At 44.8% G+C, this 17112-nt stretch overlaps 3 protein-coding genes across 3 annotated transcripts; all 3 read right to left on the bottom strand.

Moving 5' to 3' along the window:
* Window positions 1–525: 525 nt before the first annotated feature.
* LOC104072378 (arylamine N-acetyltransferase, pineal gland isozyme NAT-10) lies at window positions 526–4266 on the bottom strand. The gene is made up of 2 exons (XM_009586402.1): window positions 4199–4266; window positions 526–1723 (listed from the first exon to the last, which is right to left on the bottom strand). Exon 2 carries the CDS (start codon window positions 1716–1718, stop codon window positions 846–848), a length of 873 nt encoding a protein of 290 aa, XP_009584697.1. The 5' UTR covers window positions 1719–1723; window positions 4199–4266; the 3' UTR covers window positions 526–845.
* Window positions 4267–6118: 1852 nt separating this feature from the next.
* LOC104070059 (arylamine N-acetyltransferase, liver isozyme-like) lies at window positions 6119–6994 on the bottom strand. Its single transcript, XM_009586401.1, has one exon. It carries the CDS (start codon window positions 6992–6994, stop codon window positions 6119–6121), a length of 876 nt encoding a protein of 291 aa, XP_009584696.1.
* A 5864-nt stretch (window positions 6995–12858) lies between these two features.
* LOC104069109 (arylamine N-acetyltransferase, pineal gland isozyme NAT-3-like) lies at window positions 12859–13712 on the bottom strand. The gene is given in 2 exon segments (XM_009586400.1): window positions 12859–13316; window positions 13319–13712. Coding segments are annotated over 2 exon segments (852 nt in total).
* Between the last annotated feature and the right edge of the window lie 3400 nt (window positions 13713–17112).

Below are 17112 nucleotides of genomic sequence, written 5' to 3'. Positions count from 1 at the left end.
CCAGGAAAGCAGGGCTCCATCACGCATAGCGGTTACTTGGGAAGACAAACGCCACCACTCCGAACGTCCCCCCTCCTTCTTCTTCCCCCAGCTTTATATGCTGAGCATGACGTCATATGGTATGGAATAGCCCATTGGTCAGTTGGGGTCAGCTGTCCCAGCTGTGTCCCCTCCCAACTTCTTGTGCCCCCCCGGCCTCCTCGCTGGTGGGGTGGGGCGAGAGGCAGAAAAGGCCTTGACTGTGTGTGAGCACTGCTCAGCAGTAACGAAACATCCCTGTGTTATCAGCACTGTTTTCAGCACAAATCCAAAACACAGCCCCAGACGACCTACTATGAAGAAAATTTACTCTATCCCAGCCAAAACGAGCACAAAAGGTACAGAAATGAGATGAGCTGCAAGTGGTTAGATCTTGTGAAAAATGAAGTTTTAAATGTATACTTCATTGTCTAAATGCTCACAGATTACTTTTCTCCCTATAATAACCACAGAAAATGTGTTGGCAGCATATCATAATCAATAATCCATACTCTTATTTATGTGCTATAGGCACTCCAAAACTCCCCGGACATATTTATTACCCGAGTTTATAACCAGATTCAAATCAGATCCTACGTTTGTGCCAAAAATTGAACTGCAGTCATCTCACAGCGAATAATTCTTTCTACCTGACAGAAGAGTCTTAAATTCCTGATTTTTCCTGGAGTGAAATTCACTTTAATCTGGTATTAATGCATTTTTCCTTCAATTGCCTGCAAAAGAATCCCATAATCTTACAGTAGTGATTGCGCAGACAGTGGGAGGTACTGTACATACGTAGCATTATTGAAGGTTTTTCTGGTCATCTAGATTGTGTAAAATCCTTTGACATTAATTGGGACAAGTTTTCTTTCTAGGGTTATGTTGAATTTCTCTTTGAGTGTTTTTTCCACCTCTTCATCTTCAAGAGTTACAAATTCCACCAGATCCATATTTTCCTTGTAGTTGTATGTGGTCTCAGTGAGTGTCCACCCAATTAGCGCTTGAAAGCCATCGGTGGTCTGGAGGGTGCAGATGGACTTCTTAGTAAAGAGGGAATCTGGAGACGTCTGAAGGTACGTGCACTGGAAACGGAAATCTTCCACTGTCCGTGGCTCAAGGCTGAACATATAAACTTTCCGACACTCTTTTTTCTCCAGAAGATCAGAATTAGAGAAATTTTGATTGGGGATATATTGTTTCCGCCTCATTTTTTCAAGGTGCCAGATGGCATTTTTTTCCGTGAAGCGAAAGATGCCGGGAGCCTGGGGCTGGTCTTTTCCTGACACAAGCTCCATCGGTTGCCACATCTGATAGGATACACCAAAGCCTCCGTCAACAATATAGGCTTTGCCATCAATAACTACCTTTACGAGGAGGTGGGTCATGATGGTGGCGTATGCGTTTTGATGTGGATTGAACACATATGCTCCCAGAAAGCTGGCGTCGTACCCCAGGCGTTTCAGGACCCATCCCAACAGCTGGTTGTTCTCCATGCACCAGCCACCCCGCTTCCTCTGCACGATTTTGTTATAAACGTGCTCCAACTCCAAAGTAATTTTCTCCCCGCAATGGATGCTGAGGTTTTCGAAGGGAACAGCACGGATGTGGTGCTGGAATATATCAGTTAAGGTTTCCAAATCTTGTTTTTCAAGGGAACCTTTATAGCCAGTTCTCGCAAAATACTCTTCAAGGTTCATGTCACCTGTAAAGGAAGGAATTGCATTTTGGTTTTGTTTCTTTACATCAATGATTTATGATGCTGTGAAAAACTGCCCAGGCTGCTGCCAGCAAAGATGCTTTAATCTACTGAGCCTCATGGGAGCAGTTTTTAGAGGTAACAAGTATTCATATCGAACGGTTCCCAGAGCAAAGAAGAGCAGTGCACGTGAGGGTTTGCTTTTTGTCTCAGAGTCGTCCCTACGGCAAACAGCTGATGCAATTTCAGCTTGATACGCGGGGGCTGTGAAACGAGGCTTCGCTGTATTTGCATTGTACCAGCGGGGTTAAGCAGAAATGTAAGATCACGCTAGGGACTGTTCAGGAGATTTCATGAAAACTGGTCTAAATCCACTGTTCGGTGCAAGGAGTGTCAGTGGGGGAAGCAGTGTCATCTGCCAGTTGGAGGGAGGATAATTTGAGCCAGGATTCACATGTTCTTTTCATGAGTCTGATCTGCATGACAGTAAATGACTTGCTTGTTCGGTACATGTCGCTCTTTCACCACTTACAGAAAGTGAAAATGATACTCCCTGCACATTTTGTGAAATGTCAAGTTTTATTCAGCTAATTATAACTGAGGAAAACCTCTGACCTTTGCAAAAGTTGCAGACCACTCAGTCTCTTGCCTGCTCTGAGTGTTGCACAAACCCATTTTGGTGTTGGAATAATGAATCTGAATGGAGGCCAGTGACCTAGAAGACAAAGAGCACATCTCTATTCCCCGCTGTGCCCCACGTCTCACAGGGTGCCCTGAAAATGGGCAGGGGCTGCTTTACATCTCTCTGGTCCTGGTCTTTCTCAAAATACACTTTTTTCCTTCCAGAGGAGGCGTAACGGAGAATTACCGAAGCCTCGTACAGTGCATCCCTGGTCGGTCCTGCCTCCAGCAGTGTCAACCTCCTGGCCTGCCTTGGTAGGACTCCTCATGAGCAAGATTGCTGGATGAGGAACTACTCAACTTCTGTTCTGCCTTCTAATACCATGGATAGTCACGGACAGTCATCTGGTTGTGGCAATGGCCCGTCACAGTCTGCTGGCCACCGTTATGAGCTGGATGCTCTGTAAGTATCTGACAGGTACCGTTTGTAAAACACGCTGTAGGTCGTCTACTTGGGTATGGAGCTGGGCACACCATGTTTTGAAGGCTTGAACCTTTGCAAAGAAAGCACTAAGCGTTTCGGCAGTCTAGAGTAACTGCGAATATTTAGCTTCTTGACAACCCACAAAGCTACTTGGAAATCTTTTGTGCATACAGTAAGCTGAGGTTTAGACAATATTAGCGACTCAGGAAGACTATTGTGTTCAGATAAATTCAGCAGTGAGCCATGGAATGTTTACTGCAAACTAGAATTTCTCAAGATGATTTTCAGTGACAGATTCGTGATGTGCATATGCGTGGTATAGAAGCGGCTGTCCAAAGTGAGTGGAAAGCCCCATCAAAAGCTGCGTGTTACCTTCTACAGAAAGGAATTTAGCTTCCAGTGATATTTAAGTGTATTGTTGGGGGATATTCTCAATGTAATATTTGTTAAGTAGAACATGAGACTTCTGGCACTTTTTTCTTTTGATTTGCAGAATCCAAGTCTATCCGATCCTACCCGCTCAAATTGTGAATGTTAAATAGATCACACCAGCGTCAAGCTGGATCTCAAGTTTATATTATATGTAATTTCTCTCTGCAGTCCCTAACATGATTGATCAGCGTTAGATCTTGACTCTAGGAGATGAAAGCTACATTTCTTTTGAATTGTGAGCAGATCAGATGAAAAGCTAGATACAGAAAAGGTAGTCCCACAAATGTAGCTATGATTTATGCGGAGAAAAACATCAGCAGAAGAACTTTAAAGGACTATTTCTAAATGTGCAAATGAAGGTTTTCATGCAAAAATATTCCTTAACAGGACTATGCACACTATCAGCAACTCCACTCTTAAAATATGTTATCTGTCTACTTTTATCCTAATATGTCAGCACATGGACTTTCTGGGCTACACAAACCACAGTTTGTAATTTCATTTTTTTAAGTTGTTTTTAAAGGACTGTAATTTTATTCCCATAAAGCAGAATCTATTGATTATTAGATTGCTTTTTTGCTTCCTTTGCCTTTGCAATATTTTTAAAGAAAGTTAAAAATCTAAAAGAATAACTTCCAACAAGAGGTTGTAGTTTTTAAATTTGTATCAACCGTTGTATCTAAACAAAAGCATCTCTCTCATAGTCAAGAGAATCTCCTCCTGAGGAGCAGAAAGACAGAAGAATTGAAATTGCCATATCATTGTTTTCCCCTTTTAAAAGCCCATGTTTAGCAGGCGATATTTTAGCTCTATATCCACACATTTTTGTAACATTTTTCCTAAAGAGAATACTGCTTATGTTATTGCCCATGACCTTTACCGTCATAAATAAACCAAGTTTGTTGTTTGGGTTTTTTGCAGGTTTTTTAAGAAAATAAACTTACCTCTTAAAATAGCCTTATTTATTTATTGATGTATTCAGCTTCTGGGTTGTTTATTACTAGGGCAGCAGTCAGTAAAGCCAGGAGTGGATAGAAATTGCGAGGGTTGTCTTCCGCTTTAAGCTCTGCTGGCTCTCACTCCTGAATCTTAAATGCGGAGAAGGGGCAGAGTCCACCCAAAATGAATGCACATTTTTGGACTTCACTGATCCATGAGCAAATTAAACTTTGTTTCTTCTCTATTAGTAGATGTTTATGTTTTCCCCTGGTTAAGACCAGACTGAACTTGTTTTCCATGTAAAATAATTACAGTAGACAGTCGCAAACGGCTCCATAATTTTTTTTACCTTAAATTATTGTTATTTTGCAAGCCAGCACTTTGCGGTGGAGGATAGTCATCTGCTTCCTTGTGGGTGCACTGAATTGCCAAGGTATTGCAGGCTGTGTTTTCCCAGGCTCCGTGGATGCACAAAATGACCCTTCTTTGCTCACAAAGGAAGCTTTTCGATCTGCTCAAAGCTTCCACTGCAGCAGGTAGTTATTTTTGACCTGCCACACCTAACGAATGCCATGACAAATATTTATTTGCACGACGTAATGCATTTCCTCTCTAAAACTTGGCCTTCTGCATCTTCAAAGTGTTGCAGGGCTGTTTGCTTAATTCTCTCTGTGTCAGGCATGTCTCCTCTTCATTTGATGGAGGTGGAAAGTTGGAGGTCCCTTTTGGGAAGGCAAAGAGCGCATTAGCCTGCATCTGGGAAAGCACCCGAGTTCTGCGCACATCAGGTGCCCCGTGAGTCCGTGCGGTTGAATAATATGAGCGTCAAAGTCTTTTCCTTGGCTAAGGACTGATGCTCTTCTGTCGTCCTCTTTCATGACACATCCTGTACAGCACCTGCCACGGGTATCATATTGCTCACTCCCCCTTGTGTTACGTATGGCATACTGTGAAACCACACTGGTGGCATGTCCTAACTTCCCAGTGTTTTCTTTCATATCTGCAGTATTACTTATTTAAGGGAGCTTTTGTGCAGAATACCTTCTGTAATTAATTTGAAGAGTTTTGTCTATAATACTGTCACGCCTGCTTGACATCGCAGGAAGGTTAGGCCCCAAAGGTTTAGATTATGGTTTGCAAAGGTTGATCTAACTTTGATTGTTTCCATTTTTGATACCAAAAGCCTGATTTTTAAGAACCGTCGAATCGTCTCAGCTTCTATTGATCGTGTTTCCATTTCAGAGACGCAGAAAAATCACACTCAGAAAAACTGGACACTCAAAATTAGAGAGCTTTGGGGGTTTTTTAAGTGCCCTTGCATAAATAGCTCACTTTAAGTCGATTTCTGGTAAGGGAGTAGGACTCAAGTCTTTTAACTTATTTCATCATAAGCTAATCAGCACCTAATAGTGGCTTGTTTTGAGAAAGTCTTAAGCTTTCTTTTTTAATGAAGTCTTTGAAAGCCAAATTCAGCTCAACTTTCTATTTCAGACTGTTAAAGAAAGTGAATAATTTGTAAAACTCTGCTGAGAAGAAGATTGGAAATAATACCAAAAAAGGTTAGAGGTCTTTTGCGTAAAAATGGTAACACAGCTTCTCCTTCTGTAACGTTTTGGTCTTCTTTGCCACAAAATATATCTGAAATAAGATGAGATCCAGAGAGGTGGAACAAAATGTTATGGAGTCAAAAAGCAATTTCTATATGAGCAAATTAGAGGTAGTAAGATGTCTCAGTTTCTAAAGAAGGAGAAGTTTAGGAAAAAATACACAATCGGTATATGCAGTTAATTAGCAATGTACTTGAATTTACCAAGCTTTGTGTTCATCTGACTAGCTCAACTTTAGAATCAGATTAATGTCATTAATGTTAGTTTTAGATCTTTTTATGTTGGATATTTAAAGATCCATCTAGTACAACATTAAAATTAGATCGTATCCACTAAATTAGGTGGCAAGCCACGAACGTTCACTGGTACGAGTTTGTTCTCCAGCACTATATTGAATTTGTCTTTCAGTGTCTTCTCAACCTCTTCATCTGTAAGAGTTGTGATCTGCACCAGGTCCACGTCCTCCATGTAATTATACTTCACCTCAGTGAAGGTCCATCCAACTAAGGCATAAAGCCCTTCAGTGGTCTGGAGACTGCAGATTGACTTCTTCTGAAGTATGGTATCTGGAGACACTTGTAGGTACGTGTTTAGCTCCTGGAAGTCATTTATATGTCGTGGCTCAAGAGTAAATGTATACATTTTTCTGATATTCCCCAGTTCTGGCGTATCAGTATCACTTTGCTCGGGAATATAATGCTTCCTTTTGACTTTCTCTAAGTACCAGGTGCCGTTGTCTTCCATGAAGCGGAAGATGCCGGGGATCTGGGGTTGATCCTTCCCAGAAATCAACATCAATGGCTGCCACGCCTGGTAGGCACCACCAAAACCGGCATCTACTATGTAGGAATTTCCCTTGATCACCTGCAGGATATGATTTAGCTCAGCACTGTATGCCCTCTCTGCTGGCTTATAACTGTTTCCTCCAAGAATACAAACGTCATACCCTAATTCTTGCAAGGCCCAAAATAAAAGGTGGTTGCTTTCCAGGCACCATCCACCACGTTTCTTTCTCACAATCTTATTGTAAATAGGTTGTAAATCCAGTTCGATGGTCTCCCCGCAATGCATGCTGAGGTTTTCAAAAGGAATTGCCTGGATGTGGTGCTGGAAGATGACTGTTAAGGTTTGCAAGTCTGCATCCTTATGGGACTCGTTGTAAGAAATCCTTGCGAAATACTCTTGAATGTTCATTTCGCCTGGGTGAGCAGAAAAATAGCCAGTTACTGTTGTGCGGCTGTCAAGGGGTTCACTCCTATTCCTGTAGCACAGGTTAACCAGCCTGCCAGTGTAGCCCAGGCTGTTTTACTGGGGATTTGAAAGAAGCCTGTGCCCTTGGTAGGAGATGAATGCAGGCTAGACCTGCCTGTGCCATCTGTACTTCTTAAAAAAGAGATGAGGGTAGGAGCAGGTGACAGTAATGCTTTCCCTCTCTCGGATGTTGCCTTCAACCCAGGTGGATGTCTTTCCCATGGAAAGACACGGCACGTGGCACAACAGAATCTCTGGCCCCGAATGGGGGTCCCACGTGACAAAAAATGTATAAAACTGACAAACAACAGGTTTGCAGAAAAGCTGCCAGACCATACAGGCATGAAAGTCACAGCAATTTCTTACTGTTTCTTTTACTGTAACAGGTAAGCAATTCTTTATTTATCCCACGGGTGATTTAACTGGAAGGTTTTACAGCCATGGCCTCAGCTAACTGGGATTAACACCTCAGCGTGTCGCCATTTTAGACAGGCTGCCATGTGAAGTGGATTGTTGTTTCCTCAATCTCTTTAGTTTCCCTGTGGAGTTCAGACAGAGCTTTGACCCTGGCTGTTGAAAGGAAGGAACTGCTAATTTTTCTAACCTAAGGGTCAGAGGAATTGATAATTACTAAGAATACATTCAAGGCGCATTCATCGGCTTTTGGTTTCTTTTACCATCTTTTACAAACCAAGGCCTTAGTTTCAGCTTAAATTATTGGATATATTTTGTGTCTTCATGTCTCTGATCCCCTTCCCTTTCATTAGCAGAAAGAGACTGTCATTGGTACCGGCTGCGTGGCCAAGATGCAAAAGGTTCCCTATAACATTTCTAATCCACCGACTCATCTGGGATCTGAAAGGATTTCTTGTCCCTTTAATTTAGATTTAATTTGGCTTTTTTCCATGCAAGGATATTTGTTTTCCAGAACCATTCACAATCTGCTAAGGACTGTATTAATTGCCAAAAGGTCAGAGCATTTCTTGCTCCTTGAAATCGGTCGCACATTCCCTGGGAGGATTTTCCAAAAATCATTTGACGCAGAGGAGATGGGAGAGATTATCTTCCAGCGCCTGTTCTCAGCTTTGGTCCAACTGCTCCCCCGGGAGTGACCAGCAGTTTGACTTGATGTCCATGCCAGCACTCATGAGCTTTTGAAAATCCCACCTCAAATACATAGGTGGAAATACCCCTGCCCCTGCAGGTCAGCATGTCAGATGACCTAATCTCTAGACTTTAACCACAATTTTCATGCCAGCAGCACAACTCACTTGACTTTGTTGTGTTGCTCCTGATCTGCACTGGTACCAGGATTCAGACTAGCTGATGCAAAAACATGAGAAAATATTACAAAATAGAGGACTATCCCAATAAGGGAATAAGAAATAAATATTTTCACTTCAAAAGGACCCAAAGAGGCTACATGAAAAAACAGTAATGTGTCTTTGATACTGCATTTTATGGTTTTTTCCATCCCTTTTTTAGGGCAAGGGCACTCATCTCTGGCAGGATCTCCTTGGAAACGCTGGCTGTAGAAAGCCATTCCCTCCCCAACAGCACGTGTGCGCTGGCAAGCTCATCCTGTGGTCCTCTGCCTCGTTTTTTCTTTCTATTCCTACTTTTAGCCATTTTGCATAGCCAGATAGAAACATCTTTTCCCTGTGACGGTGTCAAGCCAAACCTCTGTGACCAGGAGGGGCCCAAGCAAGTCCATTAGCCTGGTGGGTCTGATACGCTTTAAATTTGCTTTCAAGCAAAAACCGATCAGTCCCTGCTCTGGGCCAGCAGCAGAAGACCCCATGCCCTCCCTATAACCTGTCTCCTGGGTCTGGGTGTCCCCACCGCCCCGGCGATTGTGCAGCGTAGAACCAGCTCCCCTCTTCCAGCCATGAGCAACCTCCCCATCGGGAGCCTCCATGGGCTGCTGGCAATGAGGCTTCGCAAAACATTTTCTGGGAAATTCGCGGCCCGTGCCTCGCTTTCCCCAGCTGCCCCTTCTCTGGCCTCATCAATTTAAAGTCTGTCTAACAGAGACGGCCTCGCCGTGGCTGGCAAAACGGGCTCTGATCTCAGTCAACACTTAAAGAGGCTTAAGTATCATAAAGCTGCAGTGCAAAAGCATTGGCGTTAGGGAGCATTCACGTAAACCAGTGTTTACTCCCTCACCTTCCCAGAGGCAGCTTTTTTTCTGGGCACAACCATTCCCACCGCGCTGGCGACGGGGCTGCGGCAGCGAGCGAGCCCTCGCCCAGGGGACAGTTTGTGTTCCAAAACCAGGTTAAGCCTCAGTCCAGATCTCAGCCTCGGCTACTTTTGCTCCCGCAGCAGCCGAGCTTCATTCAGCATTCGCGCATGTTTACAGAGCAGCGTGGTGGGTAGCGGGATTCAGACGTTAGTTCTGCCTGTCTGCAAGCGTCCCTGGGGATCTCTGGGTCCTTTCATAATTAGGCTGAAGAGATCTTCTCTGCTAAAATTCAGGAGAGGCTTCCAAGGTTGGATCCTCTTGCACGTGCCTCTACCATTTGTTTGATTTTAAGCTACGCTGCGAGTCAGGAGCTGGGTTTTTCGTACACTCTGGCTCAGCATGAAGGGGTTAGTTTAAGTCTCGAGCGCTTGATCTTTGTACTGGGACAACGTCCTTGCAATGCAACGCATGCTGTCGGCTGTGGGGTTGCTGATTTATATAAAGTAATTTATACTTTGCTGATGTGCTTACAGTGCTAAGCACATGCTGTGCAGACACACAGGGGTGGGCTTTTCCAAACAGGCTGACCCACAGCTGCAGGATGAAGTTAAAGATCAGACACTCGGGCACTTACCTCTCAGCCAGCGAGCTCAGGCTTTCTGCCCTGGTTTGCTCCAAAGTTCCCAGGAATAGTTGTACTGGGAACTGCTGCTCTTAAAGGTCCAGGCTGCCTTTACTGCCTGGCAGGGACAGCGGTACCCTCCAGCAGAATAGAAAAGAGGGGAGAGAGTTTCTTCTTTTACGGTATTTTATATTCTGATGGTTTAATTGGTTTATTTATATTGACATGTGCGTAGAAAGCCCTGTCATGCAATTCATTTTTTTAGGTGCTGCACTGAGAGCCTGGAAATGATCCAGTCCCCAAATTGTTTACAATATTGAGTAGATTTTAACCTCCCACAGTACTGATTGAGAACTGAAGCCCTCCAGGAATGCAAAGGAGAAATACAGTATGGGTATCGCAAGCAACTTCTGTAGTGGTTATAAACCCATCCTCAACCCCGCAGCTCACCCAGGTGCTTCAGTCTCTGGGGCACCTTGATGGCTGCACCCACTCTGAAGCAGCAAAGCAATAGTGCAAATTTTGATACAGATTTTACATTGTTGACGCTCATGTGGCCTGGATCCCTGTAGGAAGCAACTTATATTAGAGAGAGAGCAATCCAAGCCAAGAAGTCACTGATTTATTGGTGGGGCATGGCAGCTGTTGAATTAATCACATTGCACTGAGCTATTCTTCGTGGCTGATACCAGGCCCCCAACACAACAAGGTCAGATTTGCCAAATCATTTAGCTGTCTAAATCCCCTTGGGTTCAAAGAGAAGCCCTGTCCTTCGGCAGCGAGGATGCTGCTCCCGGAGAGCCCTGCGCTCCCTGAGCCTGCTATATCTTTAAGGATTTGCCTCCAAAGTTAGTGATAAGGAAAAAGCAAACTAGTGCAATCTGAGATGAAAAGCCTCTTTTTTTCCCCCTTCCAACAGAGAGCTTCATTCGATTGCTCAGCAATAAAATCTGCTTCTGTGGGTGTGCTGAGTAGGAGGTCCAGAAGTGCTGAGCTGTGCCACGAAGCGGGCAGCAGCCGGAGCAGCGGACGGGGCACATGCTCAAGGAGATGAGTCAGCTGAAAGGAAAGAGGTTTTTCCTATTATTGTTTGCCCTTCACATGCTGAATCTCTGGGGCAACGGACATCACACTCTACTCCTTCCCCTGAGCCTATGAAACAGCCCAAAGCACAAGAAACACCCAGGCACGGGGAGAGGAACGGGCGCAGCCCTTTCTAGGTGTTTCGCATGTTTGTTCCCACACATGATGGAGCATCTTGGCTCTTCGTAGACCTTCTGCTGCCCCACGCCTCTGCGAGACCTGGCTGGGCTTTCACCTCCGTCCCGATGCTCTGCCCCAGCTGCCAGCTGCTGCAAGGGTAAACCCACCCAGTGTAGCTCCTTTAGCTCTTCCACTAACGTGGGCACCAACGAAGGATACAGCTTGCAAACAAGCCAGATCCTGGGATCCAGTTTCTTCTGACCATCCCTGTTGCAAGCTGCTGGTCCACACTATAAGAAGCCCCTTTTTCTTCTGCAATCCACTACAGGGTCAGTCGTTAACATTTCATTTCCCTATAGGATGGGGGAGCCTCATGCGCTATAAGGGACTATTGCACACATGCAGCCAAGCACATATAGAGGCGTTTGACTCTGGGAAGACGGGGATTTGGGGAACTCACTGTGTCTCTATGAAATACCTTTTGAACATGCAGAATAGCAGCAGCTTTTATTAACTATAAATTCCTAGTTATAGAAAGCTGCACATATTGCATAACAAATAAAAAAGGGTCAGTGAGTTATTGTATTTCTTAAAGCCTTAGCTGCGAAATAGTAGCACATACAAATAATCAGGACAACTGCAGTGATTAATGAAATTTTTCGCTTTCGGAATACACATAGTAATTTGGAGAAAAAACAGCTGAATATTACTACTTCACAATTCTTGATTTACTTATTTAATTGTAATTCACTTATATAATTGATTGAATTATAAGTACATAGTTGTAATCCTTCCATGATTTGTACATAAAGGAACATCCAGCATCATCTTGAAGGGGAAAAGGATTACATTTGAGCAATTTCCCACAGTAAAAATCTTATCCTTTAGGTATCTGATTAAGAGTCATCGTTTCTCCTTACATCAATATAATTAGTATCGCTGCAAACACATCCTCAATAGAACAGATATGTTTCAGAAAAATAATGCTGCATACGTGATGAGTTCAGCCATGATAATTAACATGCAATACACTCGGAGAAGAGTAGCGCTTTCATGAGAGGAGCGTGTATTCAGATCAGTCCGCTGCTGGGTGGGAGCAAACAAAATGCATGGGAGATGCTTTGAGTTCAAACAAATACTGCTTTTTGGTTATGTCACTGAGAGAACAGGAGTAGTGTAAAGTCTGAAGCAACACAGAATTGTCCGCTAATATTTCTCATCATCGTGCCCGTCGGTAAGTATGTGCACAGTGCGGCACAGGCGTGGGACTGTCCGACTGCCGCGTGAGAGGGTGTTGTGAACGCAAGAGCAAAAAGGACAGGCTTATGGCTTACCTGTAGCAAACTCGGCACTGGATGTCTTTGTTTTTCTGGGTATTAAATTCCAAAAATAATACAGTATTCATTTAAGAGGTGGGGATGATTTTCCCCAGGTGGCAGCGCAAAGTAATAAAGAAAGAGACATACAGCTCCATCGCTCTGCCCTGCTACTCTGGGTGTATTTGGAAAAGCTTTTAAGAGATGAAAGGAGTAGGGAATGGGCAGAGTCCGCTTCCAGCTAAGCACAAACAGAAGGGGAGTGATTTGATTGAGCTAGGAAGAAACTCTTTGTACCCAAACCAAAAACAGATGCAGGAGCAGTTCTGAAAATCAGTTTCTTTTCCAGATTCATGCTAAGAGGTTCTGCCTTGCACTGGTGTAGGTGGAAAGAGAAAGCTTAACCTTTAGATGCTTGTCAGAAATAGGGGGAAGGATTGCATGTAATGCCACTGGATTGAACTATAATTCAGGTAGTGAGTTAAAACAGAGACAACCTGCTTCTATTGACGGGTACAAATTTCTTGTCTAGTGTTATATTGAATTTCTCTTTCAGTGTTTTCTCCATTTCTTCATCTGCAAGGATTCTGATTTCCACCAGATCCATATTATCCTTATAATTGTACTTTATCTCAGTGAGTTTCCACCCCACCAGAGCCCAGACACCATCGGTGGTCTGCAGGCTGCAGATAGACTTTGTCACAAACAGCGAGTCCGGCGCTGTCTGCAGGTGGGTGTTGCAGGCTCTGAAGTCTTCGATGTCTCGTGGCTGAAGGGTGAAGAGATAAACCCGATGGCAAACTTCTTTTTCCACGTTACGGGAAGTGGAGATGCTTTGCTTGGGAACCCACTGCTTCCTTTTCACCTTCTCGAGGTACCAGACCCCGCTTTCCTCCAGGAACCGAAAGACCCCAGGGGTCTGCGGCTGGGCTGTCCCTGCCACATCTGGTAAGCCATCCCGAACCCGCCATCCACAATGTAGGATTTGTCATCAAGCTCCACTTTTAGCAGCAGATGATCGATGTCATCTGCATACGCATCGTACTCCGGGACATAAACATTTGATCCCAGAAAGGTGACATTGTAGCCGAGGGTTTTCAGGACCCAAGATAAAAGGTGGTTGTTTTCCATGCACCAGCCCCCGCGTTTCTTCCTCACTATCTTGTTGTAAATGGCTTCCAGGTCCAGCTCGATGCTTTCCCCACAGTGGATGCTGAGGTTTTCAAAAGGGACCGCTCGGATGTGATGCTGGAATATATCCGTCAAGGTAGGCAGGTCCGGATTATCGTAGGAGCCCCGGTAAGAAATTCTGGTGAAATACTCCTGGATGGCCATGCTGCCTCTGAGAGAAGGGTGAGAAAAAAAATAACAGGTTGTGTCAGAAGTGACAGAAGCACCTTCCCATCCCTTATAACGGGGCGCTCATCAGTATGGGCAGCCTGCTCACAAGAGGAGCGGGATTTGGCTGATGGCCCTATCAAAGGCAGCTGAGTGTGAGTATTAGCACTGAGGGAAGCCAATGGGACAATGCTGACGAGCACAAATGTTATTTCTAATTGTTTCCTGACACACACCAAATTGCATGGGAATTTTGGAAAGATACTTTCAATATATACACAAAGCGATGAAAATGAAAAACTTCCATTTGGTGTAATATCCTGGCAGAAAAAGAGGGTGTCCCCATTTGGCTTCCCACTTTCCTAACCTTTAGGATAGAAACATTGCAGAAATCTCTAACTAGTTCATCACGGCCACCACCACGTCTTCAACATCCAACAAGCTGGCCTGAATGATCCCACATGGGGTTAAGAGCATCAGGTTATTATTCGGGGGATTCTCTTTGTTCAGCTTTTGGCTTGTTCCCAAGCTTTTCCCCAAAGCCCCAGAACTACAACTCTATTCACTTTTGGAAACTTGGCAGAAACTTAGTTCTTGCTGTGTGAACTTTAAACCAGCATCACCAGCAGTGAGCTGGTTTTCCCTTTCTTTCTCCCTTGCTTTTACTTTGCCACAGCAGGCAAAACACACTTAGTAACACTTACTTAAAGGGAAAACATTGGTGTGGGGTTTTTTCTGTCTGCCTGTCCATCTCTTGCGGGGGTGTATAAGGCCCTTTCAGCTGTGGTATCTGAAATAAGTCAGATGGCACCAATGCCTGAGCTGCTGGAGGCTGATAAATGAGCAAATAAACCAGCGTATCTGTTACACCGAGCGGCTGAGCGTTCCCCGCTCTGCCGTTACCCCATTTTCTGCTGTGTTTTGTCTTCAAACAGATTTAACTTCCTGGTTAGGAAGCGCTCAGCTACCAAGGTTTGGGGTTTAAAAGAAAGGCTTACCTGGAAAATCGGTTCAACCACCAGTGTATCTCCGGGGTTTGAGGGGATGGTTTCAGGCTAAAGCAGGTGGCATGGCTGGCTGTCCTTCACCTAGTGCAGGCAGGGCTTGAGGACTGTTCTCCAGCTCCTCTTCAGGGGAATGTCCTTTCCCCCAACTTGCTTTCACCCGCCTCTGTCAGATTGCAAAAGCTGGGGAAAAAAAAAAAAAAAGAAAAAAAAACCCAGAAGGGTGGAGCACGAGAGCTGTAGCGAGCGAGCAAAACCAACAGCACTGACTCGACATGCCTGCAAAACCTGGTTGTTATCAGAGCAGAGGCTGCTTCGCATTTTCACTCCTTTCGTGCTTTCTGCAGGGGCTAGCTCGGGCTGTGACGAAAAGGGTATGTTTGTGGTTCAGTAGCTGGCTGAATGCACTTGGGTAAGAGACATTTTTTCCCAGGTATTAGGTTACTATTTGTTTGGAAACGTGGGGAAGAAATCTTGCATGCAATCAATCTGAGAAGGTTTTTGCACTGTTTCTGAAAAGCAGCAAGATTTCGGCACAGTGATTTGACCCTCGCCCCGATCAGCACGCACAAGAACTTCAGCGCTGCCTTTGCTTAATTTGCTCTCTATGATTTACGTGTATTTTTTTATTACAGTCAATCTCGTAGAATGTAAGAAAGCATTGGGACAGCAGTGCGTCTTCTGTGGTCTTTGCCCACAAGTAGCCGCTGAAGATGTCGTGGTGGTGAAGATGCTGTTGGCGAAGTGATGACTCGGGAGTGCTAACACATAGGGAGCTCCGTCCTTTCGGTGTGTTTCATACTGCTTTTGTACCTGCAAATTTTGCTTGCATTGTGCCAAGCCAAGGCTTGTTAATTCTCTCATAGATACAGCTGGATTCTTTCCCGTTAGTTCCCCAACAGTACTTCCAGTTCTTCACATTTAGTATCAACGGCAAGTTTCATTCAAACACTGATTTATTGGAATAATTAGCAGAGATAATAAATCAGACCAAACAGAGATGTCTGTGGTAACCCATTACACAGCTCCACTCTTGTATCAAAATTTGGCTCTTTATCATCCCATCAATGGCCGGTGTTTGACCTCACAAGCGAGAACCGATGCCCAAGCCGAGAGGCGCTGAAGGGAAGGGATTACCTGCCCTCATCGGGCTCCTCTGGGCAGATCCAACTTGGTACAAAGAGAAAGTTCACACTCCTGGGTGGACCTTGCTCTGCATGGAATAATCCCTTCTCCTCCCACAGGCTAAGAACCCCTCATTTTGACAACGAGAAGCCAAAAGCTGAGCAGGCAGACCCGCAGTCCTGGCAGGAACCGTACAGAAAAGAAGCCCATGGGCCCGTCGCTGTGCAATGTGCGAGCAGACCCGGCTGTGCTCCTTGCCCAGAGCCATTTGGGACCACAGATGGTGCCAGAAGCGGACACTTGCCCTGCTCCCTCAGGCAAACGTGTGAAGTGGTTGGGGATCTGTTCCAGCTAACTTTGGGGTCCCGTTAAGACACAAGTGTTTTCTAACCAAGTAGGAGCAAAACCCATTTCTCCTGGTTCTTTGATACTCAGCTTTTCTCCTCTCCCTAGAACGTAGCTCTGATATTGAGCATTTTCTTCCCGTGTCTTTCAAATTCTCATCCCATCTCACTATCCTGTGCTGTCGATCCTGCATCTCTCTCCTTTTTCTTCCCATCCTGCCCATTTTGCTCCTCAAGCCATTAAAACCCTGAGCTCTCATTCTCCGCAGGCGTGCCCAAGGCCGTCAGAGGGCAAAACTCACTCAATGAGCGCTGAAAGTAAGAAAAGGCTTATCTTGACCCAGGAGCCTTGCCAGAGGCTGTTTGCATTTCAGCTCTGTGCCAGATCATTGGGGCTAATTTCAGGCTTGGTGGGACAATAAACTGCAATCACGGCTGCTGGGTAATGGGGTCACGACGTGCCTGCCCCCGTCCCCAAAAGCAGCAAAGGGCACAGCCCAGCTTGGGCCGGCTGGGTTGCGGGGAGCGTGACTGCGGGGTGAAGGTGCAAAAGGGAATGCCCTTGGAAAGGATGTTGTTGTCCACCTGGACACTGTCATGCAGTTTCCCAACCTTGGCCGGAGCTGAAGCTGGTTGAGCTTTTTCCAGAAGACCCTCAATGTAATTGCACAGTAAATAATTTATTTCTGAAATCCTTCTGTCATCCTAACTCTCCTGAGAGGTTGCATCAAATATCCCTCCCTCCCCACTTTAACAAAGTATTATACGCTGCAATATTTGCCTGGGGAAATAAAAGCATAGGGTGCCCTGTTTGGGGTAATGGTCAAGTGTCTGCTCGCTGTTAAACAGCTCCCCTCTATAATGACCTCTGTGATGGGCTGTATAACAAAGCAAGGTTTATTATATTAATTATATTATATTATA

The sequence above is a fragment of the Fulmarus glacialis genome, unplaced genomic scaffold (genome assembly GCF_000690835.1).
Source record: "Fulmarus glacialis isolate BGI_N327 unplaced genomic scaffold, ASM69083v1 scaffold6231, whole genome shotgun sequence".
Lineage (NCBI taxonomy): Eukaryota > Metazoa > Chordata > Aves > Procellariiformes > Procellariidae > Fulmarus > Fulmarus glacialis.
Note: the sequence above shows the minus strand (reverse complement) of the source record. Positions and strands in the feature narration are given on the sequence as shown.

What these genes read in the sequence shown, in the direction of transcription:
- LOC104072378 (XM_009586402.1), bottom strand. Translation starts at nt 1,718, where the DNA reads ATGAACCTTGAAGAGTATTTTGCGAGAACTGGCTATAAAGGTTCCCTT.
- LOC104070059 (XM_009586401.1), bottom strand. Translation starts at nt 6,994, where the DNA reads ATGAACATTCAAGAGTATTTCGCAAGGATTTCTTACAACGAGTCCCAT.